Below are 17725 nucleotides of genomic sequence, written 5' to 3' on the forward strand. Positions count from 1 at the left end.
ACTTAACAGTACTGCAATTATAAAAATAATATACCTGAATTGTAATTTTGTGTGCATTAAATATTACTATAATTAAATAATTATATAATATAAAAGATATAGTAATAATTATAATAAATTCTAATTAAATATTCAAAACATTAATGCTATTGTACGACATGACAATATCAAAATGTTATTTGGATTTTAAGTAAATAGAAATGCATAAACATTTACATCACTGCTGTTATTTTGCATAGTTTTCCTTAAATATAGCTAAATATTTAAATAAATAACTTAAATTTAAGACATTATTTCAAATTATTCAACAAGAATCACTATGTACATAAATGTAATTATTGTACTTTACATTTGTTAATATATACTTCATTTGTATCATTCGAAATGTCTTTCTCATCCTCCATTTCTAACCATGCTTGAGTTACTGGCATTTCCTGTCAGGTAGGTGACATTCATTATTATTAAGAGTATCTTTGTAACGTTGATTGTTGTTAAAAACAGGCGGCCCGCTCCTCGGCGATACTAGTGCTGACCTTGAATGACCTTGTGTGGATGGCGAGGGAGGAGGTTGCCTTCATGAAGCCTCATGTGAATGTCTTCAATAGCTGTGGAGCTGTAAATGTAAGGAGCCATAAAGGTGGGGGGTGGGGGGGTGGTAGAATCATGGTGAAGATGGACAAATGAGAGTCATCATTTCCTCAAAATTATTGACTTGATATTTTATTGCTTGGTCCAATGGAAGTGGGTGTGTATACCAAGAATGCCAATGTGAGCGCTGCTTTTTACTGTTTTGGTTACATACTGTAAATGTGTAAATTAATACAAATAAATATGGTTCATGTGGCTCATATGTATACACACATGTGAATTTTTCCTTCTAATATTTGGATTTAATTTGGAGTTTTTTGTCATAAATGTATACTTTTTTTCTCTTCAGTATTACAAGACATTACACATTTTTATATGTTAACTTTACCCATGTTACATTACATTTTTTTCTTACAAAATTCTAACATTTTGGAGGTTTAATCACAAATTACATCTTTTGGGGCACTACTGTTATGTCTTTAGCTTTTGGTACTAAAAGTTTTTTTAATGCTTTTATTTCTTACACCCCCTCTAATAATTTTTTTTCTGGTAATAGTAATACTTCATTTGAATGCAATTGTTTAATAGGATTTTTGAGAGATTTGATTTTATTATTATTTTTAACAATAAGTATGACTTATTGTCTTAAAATTAAGGTGATTATTTTATTCTAATTTTTTTTAATTTTCCCTCTAGATTTAGTTTATTTATAGAAATCTAGTGATATTAGGACTTAAGTCTCTGAAAAAATGTTTTTCTGATTTGATTAATCTTATTTTTATTATATAATAATTCTATTATTTTATTTCCTACATATTTAATTTAATAATTAACTTAATAATTATAAGTATTATTAATATTTTAATTTTTGCATTAAGAGGATTGGCCTATAATCATGTACTATTAGGACCTTAACCCAAATTTTATTTTTATTTTTATATTTTAATTTTAACAATATTACATTATTTTAACTACATGGTAAATGGTAATATGTTTATTTTTAAAATATCTTTCAACCTAAAAAATTTATTCTTAGAAATGTAAAATTGTGTTCTAAAATATACTGTAGAATTGAGTTTTTGTTCCTTGTATAAAGGGTTTGAGAAATTCTGCGGGTGTTCAGCAGGATGTGTTTTTAGGAAAGAGGGACTGCAGCACGTAGACCTGAACGCCAGCCACAGTCAGGATGGACAAGATGCTGACGGCGGACCAGAAGGTCACTCTCCACAGGTTGTCGTCTTGGAGGTGCTGGTCCCTGGTGTTGAAGTTCTTCAGCATCAGCTGGATCAGACGACTCCTCTGGAGGGACGAGTACAAATAGTCCAGCTTGCCCTGCAGGACAACAGTTGGAATGACTTCAGTTGAATGATATTTGTATTCATGTAGTATTACAGTACGCGGTATACTTCATTTTTACGTGGGGATGTTCGTATGAGTCTCACCTTGATGTCCTGCAGTCGGAACTCCACGGTCCTGTTTGTGATGACTTCACCGATCAAGTCCTCGTCTTTGATGGCGGTTGGGCCGGTGATGACCAGAGCGAAGAACAACATCTTGTTCGTCAGCGTGCTGAAGCTGTTGTCAAAGCACAACTTGTAGTCTCCATCCTCTGTGACATCCACGCTGGAGGGGGAGAACCGAAACATATTAAGGCTGCACGAGTGCTGCCTTAATATATACACATGCAGTGACCAGGAATGGCTTCCTCGTAAGGAAAAACATAGTAGATGAAGCTCACTTGTGGATGGCGTGAGATCTCCGGTAGTCGTACGCAAGTCTGCGGCCGCTTGGTGACACCATGACAAAGCCAACATCCTGATTTGGCTCACCAATCACCTAACGACATAGAAATTCACTTGAAAACCTTCCACACCCCCAAAATGGCAGAAGATTCCACTTTGCAGAGGTATTTATTTTTGGCAAAAATGATAAGGGGTTAACCTTAGGGTTTTTTTGGGGGGGGGGGTGAGGTTCAACTTGCTTAAACTGCACTTTACTGCTGTGAAATGAAGTGGAAACCTTCCACACCCTCATGGGGGGTCCCAGAAGGACCCCAAAATGGCAGAAAATTCCACTTTTCAGTGGTGTTGATTTTTGGCAAAAAAGGTAAGGGGTTAACCTTACCTTTTGGGGGGGGGGTTTAACTTGCTTAAAATGCACTTTACTGCTGTGAAATGAAGTGGAAACCTTCCACACCCTCATGGGGGGACCCAGAAGGACCCCAAAATGGCAGAAAATTCCACTTTGTAGAGGTGTTGATTTTTGGCAAAAAAGGTAAGGGGTTAACCTTACCTTATTTTGGGGAGGGGTTCAACTTGCTTAAACTGCACTTTACTGCTGTGAAATGAAGTGGAAACCTTCCACACCCTCATGGGGGGTCCCAGAAGGACCCCAAAATGGCAGAAAATTCCACTTTGTAGTAGTGTTGATTTTTGGCAAAAATGGTAAGGGGTTAACCTTACCTTTTTTTTGGGGGGGGGGGGGGTTCAACTTGCTTAAACTGCACTTTACTGCTGTGAAATGAAGTGGAAACCTTCCACACCCTAATGGGGGGTCCCAGAAGGACCCCAAAATGGCAGAAAATTCCACTTTTCAGTGGTGTTGATTTTTGGCAAAAATGGTAAGGGGTTAACCTTACCTTTTTTGTTTTTTTTTCAACTTGCTAAAAATGCACTTTTCTGCTCCAAAATGAAGTGGAAACCTTCCACACACACCCATCGGGGGACCCAGAAGGACCCAAAAATGGCAGAAAATTCCACTTTGTAGAGGTGTTGATTTTTGGCAAAAAAGGTAAGGGGTTAACCTTCCCTTTTTTTTGGGGGGGGGGGGGGGGGGGGTTCAACTTGTTTAAACTGCACTTTACTGCTGTGAAATGAAGTGGAAACCTTCCACACCCTCATGGGGGGTCCCAGAAGGACCCCAAAATGGCAGAAAATTCCACTTTTCAGTGGTGTTGATTTTTGGCAAAAATGGTAAGGGGTTAACCTTACCTTTTTGGGGGGGGGGGGGGGGGGGGGGTTCAACTTGCTTAAAATGCACTTTACTGCTGTTAAATGAAGTGGAAACCTTCCACACCCTCATGGGGGGTCCCAGAAGGACCCCAAAATGGCAGAAAATTCCATTTTGTAGTAGTGTTGATTTTTGGCAAAAATGGTAAGGGGTTAACCTTACCTTTTTTGTTTTTTTTTCAACTTGCTAAAAATGCACTTTTCTGCTCCAAAATGAAGTGGAAACCTTCCACACACCCATCGGGGGACCCAGAAGGACCCCAAAATGGCAGAAAATTCAACTTTGTAGAGGTGTTGATTTTCGGCAAAAAGGGTAAGGGGTTAACCTTACCTTTTTTGGGGGAGGGGTTCAACTTGCTTAAACTGCACTTTACTGCTGTGAAATGAAGTGGAAACCTTCCACACCCTCATGGGGGGTCCCAGAAGGACCCCAAAATGGCAGAAAATTCCACTTTGTAGTAGTGTTGATTTTTGGCAAAAATGGTAAGGGGTTAACCTTACCTTTTTTGGGGGGGGAGGGGGGGTTCAACTTGCTTAAACTGCACTTTACTGCTGTGAAATGAAGTGGAAACCTTCCACACGCTAATGGGGGGTCCCAGAAGGACCCCAAAATGGCAGAAAATTCCACTTTTCAGTGGTGTTGATTTTGGCAAAAATGGTAAGGGGTTAACCTTACCTTTTTGGGGGGGAAGGTTCAACTTGCTTAAAATGCACTTTACTGCTGTGAAATGAAGTGGAAACCTTCCACACCCTCATGGGGGGTCCCAGAAGGACCCCAAAATGGCAGAAAATTCCACTTTTCAGTGGTGTTGATTTTTGGCAAAAATGGTAAGGGGTTAACCTTACCTTTTGGGGGGGGGGAGGGGGAGGTTCAACTTGCTTAAAATACACTTTACTGCTGTTAAATGAAGTGGAAACCTTCCACACCCTCATGGGGGGTCCCAGAAGGACCCCAAAATGGCAGAAAATTCCATTTTGTAGTAGTGTTGATTTTTGGCAAAAATGGTAAGGGGTTAACCTTACCTTTTTTTTTGGGGGGGGGGGGGGTTCAACTTGCTTAAACTGCACTTTACTGCTGTGAAATGAAGTGGAAACCTTCCACACCCTCATGGGGGGTCCCAGAAGGACCCCAAAATGGTAGAAAATTCCACTTTTCAGTGGTGTTGATTTTTGGCAAAAATGGTAAGGGGTTAACCTTACCTTTTTTGTTTTTTTTTCAACTTGCTAAAAATGCACTTTTCTGCTCCAAAATGAAGTGGAAACCTTCCACACCCTCATGGGGGGACCCAGAAGGACCCCAAAATGGCAGAAAATTCAACTTTGTAGAGGTGTTGATTTTCGGCAAAAAGGGTAAGGGGTTAACCTTACCTTTTTTGGGGGAGGGGTTCAACTTGCTTAAACTGCACTTTACTGCTGTGAAATGAAGTGGAAACCTTCCACACCCTCATGGGGGGTCCCAGAAGGACCCCAAAATGGCAGAAAATTCCACTTTTCAGTGGTGTTGATTTTTGGCAAAAATGGTAAGGGGTTAACCTTACCTTTTTGGGGGGGGAGGGGGAGGTTCAACTTGCTTAAAATGCACTTTACTGCTGTTAAATGAAGTGGAAACCTTCCACACCCTCATGGGGGGTCCCAGAAGGACCCCAAAATGGCAGAAAATTCCACTTTGTAGTAGTGTTGATTTTTGGCAAAAATGGTAAGGGGTTAACCTTACCTTTTTTTTGGGGGGGGGGGGGTTCAACTTGCTTAAACTGCACTTTACTGCTGTGAAATGAAGTGGAAACCTTCCACACCCTAATGGGGGGTCCCAGAAGGACCCCAAAATGGCAGAAAATTCCACTTTTCAGTGGTGTTGATTTTTGGCAAAAATGGTAAGGGGTTAACCTTACCTTTTTTGGGGGGGGAGGGGGGGGGGTTCAACTTGTTTAAACTGCACTTTACTGCTGTGAAATGAAGTGGAAACCTTCCACACCCTCATGGGGGGTCCCAGAAGGACCCCAAAATGGCAGAAAATTCCACTTTTCAGTGTTGTTGATTTTTGGCAAAAATGGTAAGGGGTTAACCTTACCTTTTTGGGGGGGGAGGTTCAACTTGCTTAAAATGCACTTTACTGCTGTGAAATGAAGTGGAAACCTTCCACACACCCATCGGGGGACCCAGAAGGACCCCAAAATGGCAGAAAATTCCACTTTGTAGAGGTGTTGATTTTTGGCAAAAAGGGTAAGGGGTTAACCTTACCTTTTTTTTGGGGGGGGGGGTGTTTCAACTTGCTTAAAATGCACTTTACTGCTGTTAAATGAAGTGGAAACCTTCCACACCCTCATGGGGGGTCCCAGAAGGACCCCAAAATGGCAGAAAATTCCACTTTGTAGAGGTGTTGATTTTTGGCAAAAATGGTAAGGGGTTAACCTTACCTTTTTTTTGGGGGGGGGGGGAGGTTCAACTTGCTTAAAATGCACTTTACTGCTGTGAAATGAAGTGGAAACCTTCCACACCCTCATTGGGGGTCTTAGAAGGACCCCAAAATGGCAGAAAATTCCACTTTTCAGTGGTGTTGATTTTTGGCAAAAAAGGTAAGGGGTTAACCTTACCTTTTTGGGGGGGGGGGCTCAACTTGCTTAAACTGCACTTTACTGCTGTGAAATGAAGTGGAAACCTTCCACACCCTCATGGGGGGTCCCAGAAGGACCCCAAAATGGCAGAAATTTCCACTTTGTAGAGGTGTTGATTTTTGGCAAAAAAGGTAAGGGGTTAACCTTACCTTTTTTTTGGGGGGGGGGGGGTTCAACTTGCTTAAAATGCACTTTACTGCTGTGAAATGAAGTGGTGTTGATTTTTGGCAAAAAAGGTAAGGGGTTAACCTTACCTTTTTGGGGGGGGGGGCTCAACTTGCTTAAACTGCACTTTACTGCTGTGAAATGAAGTGGAAACCTTCCACACCCTCATGGGGGGTCCCAGAAGGACCCCAAAATGGCAGAAAATTCCACTTTGTAGTAGTGTTGATTTTTGGCAAAAATGGTAAGGGGTTAACCTTACCTTTTTTGGGGGGGAGGGGGAGGTTCAACTTGCTTAAAATGCACTTTACTGCTGTGAAATGAAGTGGAAACCTTCCACACCCTCATGGGGGGTCCCAGAAGGACCCCAAAATGGCAGAAAATTCCACTTTGTAGAGGTGTTGATTTTTGGCAAAAAAGGTAAGGGGTTAACCTTACCTTTTTTGGGGGAGGGGTTCAACTTGCTTAAAATGCACTTTACTGCTGTGAAATGAAATGGAAACCTTCCACACCCTCATGGGGGGACCCAGAAGGACCCCAAAATGGCAGAAAATTCCACTTTGTAGAGGTGTTGATTTTTGGCAAAAAAGGTAAGGGGTTAACCTTACCTTTTTTTTTGGGGGGGGGGGTTCAACTTGCTTAAAATGCACTTTACTGCTGTGAAATGAAGTGGAAACCTTCCACACCCTCATGGGGGGTCCCAGAAGGACCCCAAAATGGCAGAAAATTCCACTTTGTAGAGGTGTTGATTTTTGGCAAAAAAGGTAAGGGGTTAACCTTACCTTATTTTGGGGAGGGATTCAACTTGCTTAAACTGCACTTTACTGCTGTGAAATGAAGTGGAAACCTTCCACACCCTCATGGGGGGTCCCAGAAGGACCCCAAAATGGCAGAAAATTCCACTTTGTAGAGGTGTTGATTTTTGGCAAAAAAGGTAAGGGGTTAACCTTACCTTTTTTTTGGGGGGGGGGGGGTTCAACTTGCTTAAAATGCACTTTACTGCTGTGAAATGAAGTGGAAACCTTCCACACCCTCATGGGGGGTCCCAGAAGGACCCCAAAATGGCAGAAAATTCCACTTTGTAGAGGTGTTGATTTTTGGCAAAAAAGGTAAGGGGTTAACCTTACCTTATTTTGGGGAGGGATTCAACTTGCTTAAACTGCACTTTACTGCTGTGAAATGAAGTGGAAACCTTCCACACGCTAATGGGGGGTCCCAGAAGGACCCCAAAATGGCAGAAAATTCCACTTTGTAGAGGTGTTGATTTTTGGCAAAAAAGGTAAGGGGTTAACCTTACCTTTTTTGGGGGGGAGGGGGAGGTTCAACTTGCTTAAAATGCACTTTACTGCTGTGAAATGAAGTGGAAACCTTCCACACCCTCATGGGGGGGTCCCAGAAGGACCCCAAAATGGCAGAAAATTCCACTTTGTAGAGGTGTTGATTTTTGGCAAAAAAGGTAAGGGGTTAACCTTACCTTTTTTTTGGGGGGGGGGGGGTTCAACTTGCTTAAAATGCACTTTACTGCTGTGAAATGAAGTGGAAACCTTCCACACCCTCATGGGGGGTCCCAGAAGGACCCCAAAATGGCAAAAAATTCCACTTTGTAGAGGTGTTGATTTTTGGCAAAAAAGGTAAGGGGTTAACCTTACCTTTTGGGGGGGGGGTCAACTTGCTTAAAATGCACTTTACTGCTGTGAAATGAAGTGGAAACCTTCCACACCCTCATGGGGGGTCCCAGAAGGACCCCAAAATGGCAGAAAATTCCACTTTGTAGAGGTGTTGATTTTTGGCAAAAAAGGTAAGGGGTTAACCTTACCTTATTTTGGGGAGGGATTCAACTTGCTTAAACTGCACTTTACTGCTGTGAAATGAAGTGGAAACCTTCCACACGCTAATGGGGGGTCCCAGAAGGACCCCAAAATGGCAGAAAATTCCACTTTGTAGAGGTGTTGATTTTTGGCAAAAAAGGTAAGGGGTTAACCTTACCTTTTTTGGGGGGGAGGGGGAGGTTCAACTTGCTTAAAATGCACTTTACTGCTGTGAAATGAAGTGGAAACCTTCCACACCCTCATGGGGGGGTCCCAGAAGGACCCCAAAATGGCAGAAAATTCCACTTTGTAGAGGTGTTGATTTTTGGCAAAAAAGGTAAGGGGTTAACCTTACCTTTTTTTTGGGGGGGGGGGGGTTCAACTTGCTTAAAATGCACTTTACTGCTGTGAAATGAAGTGGAAACCTTCCACACCCTCATGGGGGGTCCCAGAAGGACCCCAAAATGGCAAAAAATTCCACTTTGTAGAGGTGTTGATTTTTGGCAAAAAAGGTAAGGGGTTAACCTTACCTTTTGGGGGGGGGGGTCAACTTGCTTAAAATGCACTTTACTGCTGTGAAATGAAGTGGAAACCTTCCACACCCTCATGGGGGGTCCCAGAAGGACCCCAAAATGGCAGAAAATTCCACTTTGTAGAGGTGTTGATTTTTGGCAAAAAAGGTAAGGGGTTAACCTTACCTTTTTTTTTGGGGGGGGGGGTTCAACTTGCTTAAAATGCACTTTACTGCTGTGAAATGAAGTGGAAACCTTCCACACCCTCATGGGGGGTCCCAGAAGGACCCCAAAATGGCAGAAAATTCCACTTTGTAGAGGTGTTGATTTTTGGCAAAAAAGGTAAGGGGTTAACCTTACCTTATTTTGGGGAGGGATTCAACTTGCTTAAACTGCACTTTACTGCTGTGAAATGAAGTGGAAACCTTCCACACCCTCATGGGGGGTCCCAGAAGGACCCCAAAATGGCAGAAAATTCCACTTTGTAGAGGTGTTGATTTTTGGCAAAAAAGGTAAGGGGTTAACCTTACCTTTTTTTTTTGGGGGGGGGGGTTCAACTTGCTTAAAATGCACTTTACTGCTGTGAAATGAAGTGGAAACCTTCCACACCCTCATGGGGGGTCCCAGAAGGACCCCAAAATGGCAAAAAATTCCACTTTGTAGAGGTGTTGATTTTTGGCAAAAAAGGTAAGGGGTTAACCTTACCTTTTGGGGGGGGGGTCAACTTGCTTAAAATGCACTTTACTGCTGTGAAATGAAGTGGAAACCTTCCACACCCTCATGGGGGGTCCCAGAAGGACCCCAAAATGGCAGAAAATTCCACTTTGTAGAGGTGTTGATTTTTGGCAAAAAAGGTAAGGGGTTAACCTTACCTTATTTTGGGGAGGGATTCAACTTGCTTAAACTGCACTTTACTGCTGTGAAATGAAGTGGAAACCTTCCACACCCTCATGGGGGGTCCCAGAAGGACCCCAAAATGGCAGAAAATTCCACTTTGCAGTGGTGTTGATTTTTGCAAAAATGGTACCCTTACCTTTTTTTTTTTTGGGGGGGGGGGGGGGGGGGGGGGTTCCAACTTGTTTAAACTGCACTTTACTGCTGTGAAATTAAGTGGAAACCTTCCACACCCTCATGGCGGGTTTCAGAAGGACCCCAAAATGGCAGAAAATTTCACTTTGCAGAGGTGTTGATTTTTGGCAAAAATAGTAAGGGGTTAACCTTACCTTTGTTTTTTTTCAACTTGCTAAAAATGCACTTTTCTGCTCCAAAATGAAGTGGAAACCTTCCACACCATCATGGGGGTCCCAAAAGGACCCCAAAATGGCAGAAAATTCCACTTTGCAGAGGTGTTGATTTTTGGCAAAAATGGTAAGGGCCTTACCTTTTTTTTTTCCAACTTGCTTAAAATGCACTTTACTGCTGTGCAATGAAGTGGAAACCTTTCACACCCTCATGGGGGGTCCCAAAAGGACCCTAAAATGGCAGAAAATTCCACTTTGCAGAGGGGTTGATTTTTGGCAAAAATAGTAAGGGGTTAACCTTACCTTTTTGGGGGGGAGGGGGTTCAATCCTTAATCCTTAATAATAATCGTTTCTGAATGTTCCTAAATAGGCTTTTTTACTCACAAACATTTAGAATTTAAAACCAGTATCATAAATAAACAAAGAAAAACGTGTTCGTGTGAGAGGTCTCACTCACTCACATTTTTGTATTTTGTATTTAGTATATTTTTTATTATTTTGTAATAATTTTTTATTATTTATATTATTTTATATTTTTGTATTTTGTATTTACTGAACATTTGTGGGCGAGTTTAAGAGAGTTTAAAAATATGCTTGCTGACTGTATTGTTTTATAAGTTCCGAAATTGATATCCTTTTACATAAAATTTGATGTAATTATCATTGTAGTTGTACATCGAATCGTTTACCACAAAGATATTTATTTTATTCATTAGAGATAAAAACTTGTATCTGCAATTAAATGCGATTCATTGTGAGTAAACTATGGATTTTTTTAAATGCGATTAATCCCGACCAAATATTTTAATCGATTCGCAGCCCGACTTATAATACCATTAACACCAAGTATGACCTAAAACATATTTTTAACATTATAATTAAATAGTCCCATGCATGAAAATTGGAATAGGATATCATATACGATTTTTGACAAGTGTCAATCAGCATGTAGACACAAAAAACAAACATGTTAACATGCAGTGAACGTTAAGACTGATTAGCAGATTAGTTTGCTGCATTTAAGCATAGTTCCATTCACGCCGACAATAACATGACATTGCATTTAAAAATTATGTTTCATTTGGGATGTAATCCAGGTGTCCTTATACTTTTGATCGCATTTTCAGCAGTGAATAAGAATAATAAGAAAAATGTTGTGATTACTTGGTATTCAAACTCCAGGCTGTGGTCCTTTGCTGTGGTTTGGTAAAAGCACTCTCTGCCGCCGGAGGGTAACAAGAAGGTGAACTCCATGTCTTCACTGGACCTCAGGTTCAAAGCCGGGCTAGTCTTGAGAGTGGAAAAAGCCAGCAAAGTCAGCAGCAAACACCTCAGCTCCATCTTGAAAATCACAATGACAGGAGATGCTAGTTACACACAAAGACAAGACGCTAACGTTGAACATTTTGTCAAACCTGCTGATCCAGCCCAGCTTGGTGTCATTCCGGCTTCTTTTGGCCTGGAGCTCAATACCACGGCATTATGGGGAGAGCTTCACCTTTGCTAACATTTCACCCTTTGGAGTCTTTGGAGGAAATGAAGTTGCCTAATAATGGCACACACCTTGGAAGATTGACCAGCCGTCCCTCATTACACCAATACACACCACCACGTGATTTTATTTGTTACATTTTTTTACACCAGCAGTCTGACACTCTTTTATAACTTCATTCTGACCTGAACACATCAACAGTTGTACAATTCCAACACCATATATTGTATTTAGCCAACTCACACGTCTGGAGTCCATTAATCCTGGCAACGAGACTTCCTCATTCTCGTCGCAAGAACCCGAGATGCATTCAATGCCACTACGAACATCACAAAAGCGGCTTTCTAATGCGCGTGCGTAAATAAACCGGAAAATACATAAAAAAACACGACGCTGTCGCTCTTCATTAGGATTTACAATTTGCTACATTTAAGTATGCAAAAACATACACCGAAAATAAGTACATTTATCTTAAATTACATTACCCAGAGTACCAATAAAGAAACATCCGCTTTCTTTGGCGTGCATGTATATGTGTGCGGTAGCTGTAACATACAACAAATGTAATTACTGTCGTAAATGTACACTAAGTATGCTAAATACGAGTAACTAGTTTAAACACAGTGCTACATTGCTAACAACTCCATGTCACGCTATCAACTTACAACTTACATATTCAAAGTAATAATTCGGGAGCATTTCAGACCGCTATTTTGAATGTTTTTAAACATATATATCCATACTCACAAAGACGAACGTTTCCGAAAATTCAAACAAAGCTTATTTAGGAACTTTTTCCAAACTCTTTCTGCCATTGCTAGCTTGTACTTAACACGACGAGGAAAAACGTCAAAGATCCTCTAATACTGAAAGACCACTCGCTCTTGCAATCAATCAAACGATTCTATTTAGACATATCTCAATTTTAAATTTTTCAACCATGGCTTTTTAACCGTGTTACTACACATTTTTAACATATATTACCAGCTATGAACCCGTTTACACATTCAACTCACAATCACATGAAACCCACTGTCTTTGACCGGAAGTCATGACAACGTGATGTGTTTGAACACAACCCCTCATTGCAAGTGGGAAACTTGTGTGGTATATTTTAGCTTGATTGACATATTCAGTTCATTTGGAGCTGTTAACTGTCATATTACCCTGCTATTTATCTTTCTTTTCATTAAATACAGCAGCAAAATTGGCATATTTCAAACAATTGCTCATTTAACCTTTGACAGCCCAACTACTAAACCAATTTCTCCTAACATAACACTCTTGTAAGACTCCAAATTTGAAATGTTTTATTGAAAGCAATGTTTTTCTCCCATCATTTTGAGTTATTTTCACTTTATTCTTGTAAAATGTTTGGTGTGATTATTATAATGAAGTAGTATAGTAGTGGAGAGATGCTGTGTGATGCACATTGCCTTTGCAGTGTGCAACAGCACGCCTCAACTACTATCTCTCACTTGGGGGTCTGATGAGCTCCGGAAAGATATTTGCACTTGCAGAAGAGCTGAATAGCGTACAGACATGAAAGCTCCTTCTGTGTACGTGGTCGACAGCCGTGCTACCGCCCCTCCGCTACCACCCCGAGCAGCCCCTCCAAGGACTGGAAACCTGGCTCAGAGCCTTCTTTTCCTGCTGGTGAGCTTAGCCTTGGGTGGGGTCATACTGGAGGCTGTGCTGATCTTCTATCTCCACTCAAGTCAACGTGTAAGAAGAACATCTATTTATTATTTTCCATTCAGATTTAATTTTCATTATACCAGCTTTCTGTTGTCATGTTGACATAGGACCTTAACTCATTGGAATACTTGATGAGGGTACAACCATTTATAGTACTTTTCACTTCATTCAACTGCATCAATGGCAATGAATGAATGAAAAATCTAAGTAAAAAAATATTGAAATATCTTATATTTAATATTTTTTCCATAGTCCAAAAATTAAACAAAAAAATATAATAACGATAATTATTTAGATTTTTTGTCATGATGATAGTTTAATTTTTTTCATATTTCGTCTCCCCTTCATATCACAGTTTATTGCGCAGAATTTGTTCATTTTCTAATCATTATGATTGCTTTTATAATAAAATAGTAATATATAATATACTATATAATATATAATAGCATTTTGTTTTATTTCAGTTTACCTTGAACCTTTTCCATGAAACACATATTTTTCTCATATACTCGTGACCTCAGACTAATAGCATCATACACATAACTAATTAGACATACCTGCTTAATCTACTATATTTGATTTAATACATGAAATAAAGTTGAGTAAATTCTGTGTCCAAAAATTAAACAAAAAAATATAGTAACAACGATAATTATTTGTTTTTTTGTCATGATGATAGTTAAAATTTTTTCATATTCATATTTACTTATATCACAATTTATTGTGCAGAATTAGTTTGTTTTTCTAATCATAATGATTGCTTTTATAATATAATAGTAAAATATAATATACTATAGGATATATATAATAGCAGTATTTTGTTTTATTTCAGTCTACTTTGAACCTTTTCCATGAAACACAAATTTTTCTCATACTCATGACCTCATACTAATAGCATCATACGCATGTTTCATTAGGCACACCTGCTTAATCTACTGAATTTAATTTAATACATGAAATAAAGTTGAGTAAATGCTGTACTGCGGGGGGGAGAAAAAGAGCATTTCCTGTTGCTGTGTTGTTGCCAGTAAGAAGCTCGAGGCAAACAAATGTGCAAAGTGGACGGCGGGGAGAAGAAGGGGTCTATATCCTGTTTCCTCTAACCTTTTCTTTTCTTTACCAACACGACCTACAAAAAACACCTACTATACCAGCTTTCTGTTGTCATGTTGACATAGGACCTTAACTCATTGGAATACTTGATAAGGGTACAACCATTTATAGTACTTTTCACTTCATTCAACTGTTGGTACATATTGTACCAACACTGACATGTATCGTTTGCATTGCAGGAACAAACATCAGCTTCCTTCTCCAGGCTCACCGCAGGTATACGTCACATTCAACATGAACTGGAATAAATACGCATCATTTTCACCAAGTGTCCATATTATGGTTGCCCACAGAAAAACTTCAATCCCTCCACTCTTCCAGCCCTGAGGTTCCTCATTCTAAACCAGCGGCACTTCTGATGGGTGAGACGCCACATTAGATTTTTTTCTATGAGCAAAGCATGAAATGCAAGCATACAATGAATGCACAATGAATTTTATGAAGCCCTGTGATTGGCTGGTGACCTGTCAGGGTGTATCCCACCTCTCGACCAAAGTCAGCTAAAATGCGTTCCAGCATAGGACAAGCAGCATAGAAAGTGAATGAACGAATTTATTGATAAATGTATTTGTGTACTATTGTACATGTACTACATTCACTCTTTTTCATAATAGTCATAATAATAATTCTGAAAATAAAATGAACGTAATCATAAAATTAAATATCGCTATCAATATTACTTATAAGTTTGAGGCTTTATTCTCATTTTAGTCAAATTTGTTTGTGTATTTTTGAGTTTTTGTAGTTTTGTAGATATACATTTATTGTATATAATATTAAAAATTTTTCCATGTAGAATTTGATTGAGAGGGTGCCCCCCCCTCGTATCCCCCATTTCTACCTGTATAATTTCTTTTTCTCATTATGTCAATGTTTTTCTTGTATAACTTTGAGGATTTTTCTCACAATATTAACATTTTCTTTGTATAATTTGATGGGGGGTTTGTCTCCTGATATAAACATTTTATTTTATGTATTTTATACATAAAATATTTGTAATGTATTTTGATTTTTTTAATACATGAAGTAATTTTTATTTTATTTTATTTAAATATTAAAAATGTTTCTCATATCCTGTATTTTTTACATGTACAATTTTGAGGTATTTTACCACATAATTTTCCAAAGATTTTTTCTGATAATATTCAAAACACTTGTAAACTTGTAAAATAAAAATATTATGTAAAATATAATGAAGAATTCTATTTTTTCACCCCAAACAATCCCACATTTTTACGTAATATTCCCCTAATAAATAAATAAATAAATAAATAAAAATTAAAAAAAATATATATATATCTTTTTACATTTTTACATGTACGACTTTTTGTTTTTGTGTACAAGATGAAGCCTTTTTGGATAATATTGTTATTTTTCTTATATAGAAATTGCCATTTGTTGTATGATGGTTGTAGCTGTTGTAGAGGTTGTGTAAAGAGTATGGATTTATACTAAATATCTTCATCAAATAAAGGCTTTACATTGGAATTGGGTACAGACATACTTATACAGTGTAAAATAAGAACATGTATAACCTGTTAGGTGGGGTACATGGTGGTAGTCTTCGTTACCTTTGGAAAGAAATGGAACATAATCATGGTTGACTTTGTCTCCAGATGGACCAGATGTTCTTCACGACAAAGCCATCCTGGGCTGGAGCGCCATTGCGGACCCCCTCCTCCACCAGATGGACTACAAGAACAGAAGTCTGGTTATCCGCAAAGACGGTTACTACTTTATCTACTCCAAAGTGTTTTTCGTGGACGTGGGAGTGTTCCACCACACCATGCACTCTCTCAGGGATGACGAGGAGAGCATCCCGCTCTTGCAATCCAGGACGTATTCCACAAAGACGGAGAAGAAATCCAACAGCTTCTTGGGTGGAGTCTTCCACCTCCATAAACGTGATGCCGTTTTCGTCAAAGTGAGCGACTCCTCCAAAGTAGTACGCCACAAAGCTTACGAGAACGTCTTTGGTGCGTTCATGATCTAGAACACGAGTGTCCAAAGTTTACCAACGAAGGGCCACATTCTGAATTATTAAAGGACGCAAGGGACTCATATTTCATGAATCAAAACAGGTAGATAAGCTAAGTCGTGATATACAATCATGGAAAAATGATTAGACCAGGCTTGTTTCTTCAGTTTATAACGATGATAACAACTATAACTATAATAATGTAAATTATTAATAGTGTAGTTATATATAAATAGTTAGAATAGTATAATATGTTATACTATTATATTATAATATTATATATTATTATATAAATATAAAATAGTTATATATAAATAGTTTAATAGTTTAATTTAATAGCTCATATCTAGCAACTTCCATAGCTTTCTTGATAATCACTTAAGGTCTTATATCAATAGCTCTATTATTGTGCTGCCAAAAAATCATAGTCATAAGTCATATGAGCTACTTCTGTTGTTGTCATTATATTTTGTCCATACAAAGGTACCGTTAGCTTTGCCAGGCATTAAAATAAATAAATAAAGTAAGAAACAAGGCTTTTTCTATGACTGTATATATTAAAAAAAACTGTATTTCAACTTTGTATTATACATACATCCATTCTATCCTCACTAGGGTCATGGGTATGCTGGAGTCTATCCTAGCCAAAAAGGTGTGCTGCAGATGTGTGTGTGTGTGTGTGTGTGTGTGTGTGGGAGGGAGGGGCGTGTTCCACTTTCCACAGTTCCACAGTCACAGAGGCCATGCAGCACGTTATGAATGCAGCATGGTTTGTAGCGGTGAAGCTGTGCAGCACGTTCAACTCTTAGTAGCTGATGGTTTGGTTGGAAATATGTGGTGGATGACATGTCAGCAGAGTGGAAAGTATGCATCATGGCCGCCACCGTGACTATAGCTTCCTGTGAGCGGCATCGTTCATTGGCTTTGCGGCTGATCCTTATTATTTCATTCATTCATTCATTTTCTACCGCTTATCCTCACAAGGGTCGCGGGGGGTGCTGGAGCCTATCCGAGCTGTCTTTTGGGCGAGAGGCGGGGTACACCCTGGACTGGTGTCCAGCCAATCACAGGGCACATATAGACAAACAACCATTCACACTCACATTCATACCTATGGACAATTTGGAGTCGCCAATTAACCTAGCATGTTTTTGGAATGTGGGAGGAAACCGGAGTACCCGGAGAAAACCCACGCATGCATGGGGAGAACATGCAAACTCCACACAGAGATGGCCGAGGGTGGAATTGAACCCGTGTCTCCGAGCTGTGAGGTCTGTGGGCTAACCACACGACCGCCGTGCAGCTCTGATCCTTATTATTTGTGTTATGTATTTTAATGTGTCATAAGACACTTGGGGTGAATATTATACTTTCATGATGGGGGGGGGGGCATTGTGATGCAATGCTATTTTACAACCACAATAACCAATGCATGCATGCTTAACTTTGAGTATAATAACTTTGAGTACTCACTTCCCTTAGCCTTTTTACAAATTGAGAAAAAGCCCAATA

General features: G+C 39.3%; 2 protein-coding genes across 11 annotated transcripts; one reads left to right on the forward strand and one right to left on the reverse strand.

The window, feature by feature from the left end:
* Positions 1 to 704: 704 nt before the first annotated feature.
* LOC131103831 (transmembrane emp24 domain-containing protein 1-like) lies at positions 705 to 12473 on the reverse strand. 10 transcript variants are annotated; one of them, XM_058050436.1, is made up of 7 exons: positions 12172 to 12473; positions 11668 to 11743; positions 11348 to 11478; positions 11097 to 11222; positions 2327 to 2424; positions 2031 to 2256; positions 705 to 1920 (listed from the first exon to the last, which is right to left on the reverse strand). In XM_058050436.1, the coding sequence occupies exons 4-7, from the start codon at positions 11184 to 11186 to the stop codon at positions 1708 to 1710; spliced, it is 627 nt and encodes a 208-aa protein (XP_057906419.1). In that variant the 5' UTR covers positions 11187 to 11222; positions 11348 to 11478; positions 11668 to 11743; positions 12172 to 12473; the 3' UTR covers positions 705 to 1707. The 10 variants fall into 10 exon arrangements, with proteins under 10 accessions (XP_057906419.1, XP_057906412.1, XP_057906414.1 ...); XM_058050429.1 differs by having other exon boundaries at positions 11097 to 11273; positions 12172 to 12468; XM_058050431.1 differs by lacking the exon at positions 11668 to 11743 and having other exon boundaries at positions 11097 to 11273; positions 12172 to 12468.
* A 391-nt stretch (positions 12474 to 12864) lies between these two features.
* On the forward strand, positions 12865 to 16377 carry tnfsf14 (TNF superfamily member 14). Its single transcript, XM_058049690.1, has 4 exons — positions 12865 to 13149; positions 14415 to 14451; positions 14529 to 14597; positions 15852 to 16377. Exons 1-4 carry the CDS (start codon positions 12967 to 12969, stop codon positions 16226 to 16228), a joined length of 666 nt encoding a protein of 221 aa, XP_057905673.1. The 5' UTR covers positions 12865 to 12966; the 3' UTR covers positions 16229 to 16377.
* The last annotated feature ends 1348 nt before the right edge of the window (positions 16378 to 17725 follow it).

Source organism: Doryrhamphus excisus, chromosome 15 (genome assembly GCF_030265055.1).
Source record: "Doryrhamphus excisus isolate RoL2022-K1 chromosome 15, RoL_Dexc_1.0, whole genome shotgun sequence".
Taxonomy (NCBI): domain Eukaryota; kingdom Metazoa; phylum Chordata; class Actinopteri; order Syngnathiformes; family Syngnathidae; genus Doryrhamphus; species Doryrhamphus excisus.

What these genes read in the sequence shown, in the direction of transcription:
- tnfsf14 (XM_058049690.1), top strand. Translation starts at nt 12,967, where the DNA reads ATGAAAGCTCCTTCTGTGTACGTGGTCGACAGCCGTGCTACCGCCCCT. An exon ending in CTTCTCCAGGCTCACCGCAG is followed by an intron (nt 14,452 to 14,528) that starts GTATACGTCACA and finishes GGTTGCCCACAG; the next exon opens with AAAAACTTCAATCCCTCCAC. An exon ending in ACCAGCGGCACTTCTGATGG is followed by an intron (nt 14,598 to 15,851) that starts GTGAGACGCCAC and finishes CTTTGTCTCCAG; the next exon opens with ATGGACCAGATGTTCTTCAC.
- LOC131103831 (XM_058050431.1), bottom strand. Translation starts at nt 11,273, where the DNA reads ATGGAGCTGAGGTGTTTGCTGCTGACTTTGCTGGCTTTTTCCACTCTC. An exon ending in GCCTGGAGTTTGAATACCAA is followed by an intron (nt 2,425 to 11,096) that starts GTAATCACAACA and finishes CTATGTCGTTAG; the next exon opens with GTGATTGGTGAGCCAAATCA. An exon ending in AGATCTCACGCCATCCACAA is followed by an intron (nt 2,257 to 2,326) that starts GTGAGCTTCATC and finishes GTATATATTAAG; the next exon opens with GCAGCACTCGTGCAGCCTTA.